This window comes from Olea europaea, chromosome 18, assembly GCF_002742605.1.
Source record: "Olea europaea var. sylvestris chromosome 18, O_europaea_v1, whole genome shotgun sequence".
In the NCBI taxonomy this organism is placed as follows: domain Eukaryota; kingdom Viridiplantae; phylum Streptophyta; class Magnoliopsida; order Lamiales; family Oleaceae; genus Olea; species Olea europaea.
In genome coordinates, this window is record NC_036254.1 from 3,819,810 (window position 1) to 3,821,518 (window position 1,709).

General features: G+C 35.4%; 1 protein-coding gene across 1 annotated transcript in view; it reads left to right on the plus strand.

The window, feature by feature from the left end:
• Positions 1-1,705, plus strand: part of LOC111366618 (phosphopantetheine adenylyltransferase) — a gene marked incomplete at its 3' end in the record, with an annotated part of 2,911 nt that extends 1,206 nt beyond the window's left edge. Inside the window, exons 2-5 of the mRNA XM_022987335.1 lie at positions 82-135; positions 256-327; positions 1,227-1,286; positions 1,544-1,705. Of these exons, the coding sequence (XP_022843103.1) occupies positions 82-135; positions 256-327; positions 1,227-1,286; positions 1,544-1,705 (348 nt within the window). The remainder of the gene's footprint in view (positions 1-81; positions 136-255; positions 328-1,226; positions 1,287-1,543) is intronic.
• Between the last annotated feature and the right edge of the window lie 4 nt (positions 1,706-1,709).

The following is a 1,709-nucleotide window of genomic DNA, read 5'->3' on the forward strand; positions in this document are numbered from 1 at the left end:
CCCATAAATTAAATGGCTATATTGAACGCAAAATCTTCACAAAATTCAACGATTTCTAATCCCAATTCGTATTGCGCGGTGGTTCTTGGTGGCTCCTTTGATCGGTTACATGACGGCCATCGCCAGTTTCTTAAGGTGTATGTCTACATCTTTGCATACATGTATGTAATTATTGTGAATATCGATGCACGCGCCCGCACGTGTAATTGATTATGATGGGGAATTTGAAAGTGGTGGTGGTGGTTTGATTTGCAGGCGGCGGCGGAGGTGGCGCGGGACAGAATTGTGGTGGGTGTGTGCGATGGTCCTATGTTAACTAAGAAACAGGTAATAAATTTTATTGTATTGTAATTTGTTTGTACAGAAGTATTTTGTTTTGATCATATTAATTCCCAATGGGTTTGAGATAATTTGTGAAGATATGATTTTGTTTGGTGCTTGAAAAAGTACAATCGTTTTGAATCAAAGTAATGCTCAAGTGAGCCTACAGCTATATTCTTGTTCTCCCAAAGTTTAGCTACAAAAAATTCCTGTCGTTGAGGATTAACGTAGTTCATTGGCTTAGTTTTGTAAATCATTTTTACGGATAAAACAAAGCTTTAGTTGATGATGGCGTGATCCTATGACCATTTGAAAACGGAACTGAACTTATTCACAACTCGACAGTCCAGCACATATTGGGTGGAAGATTGGGAGAATCGAAAATACGAATCTCTTTTATTGTTCATAATTGAGTTTTTGGTTTGTTGCTCAGTCTTTATTTGATGAAATGCCACAGAGGAAATAACCGTTCTGATCTCAGGGTTATTGTGGATTTTCTATGTAGTTCATCAGCCCATAAGGCTCTGTTTGGAACCCCAAATTTTGATGAAAACGCTGAGTTAGTCTTGGGAAGCAGACTTGTACATGATGTACCAAAAAGGGGAGAAGTTTAAAATTTATGTGTTCTTTTTTGCTTGCAGTTTAATCATATTAAGCATATTTGAAAAAGATAAAACTAGATTTAAATTTTATTTGGGTAGGAATAAAATGTACCAGCTTTTAAAATTCTTCTCTTTTTTCATCAAATATATAATCAAAGAAGAGCCTAATTGCCCGTTGAGCATATCGTGCGTTGCAGAATTAATAATAGAGAATTCTGATTATGTATATTATGATCTCATGGTAATTTTCTTTCTTCAACAAGCAAAGTTGTATCAATAATATATTTTGAACTTGTTTTGCAGTATTCTAATCTTATAGAGCCTATTGAACGAAGAATGCAAAATGTTGAAGATTATATTAAGGTATTTGTTCCATGTATGATGATGACTAATTATTCCGTTAAGATGGAAGAGTGGCAATAGGCTGAAAATTTTGAAGCTTTGTGTTTAATGAAGGCACTCCACTGATGGATGCTTTAATGTTTGTGTATTTTAACGGGGACTATCAGCCCCCCATCTCACATTATCTTCCCTCTTTTTTTTTCAAAGTGAAGAAAAATTTTGCTCATGTATTTTTGTGAAGATAACACCTGCATTCTTTTCCTGCAAATTATCTTCAGTCTGTAAAGCCGGAGCTAGTTGTGCATGTAGAACCCATCATGGATCCCTATGGTCCATCTATAGTTGATGAGAATTTGGAGGCTATCGTCGTTAGGTTTGTATCTCTTCTAAGAAATGCAATTCTCTTTTTACTTCAAATTTTCTCTGCATTTTTTAGCCCTTTAT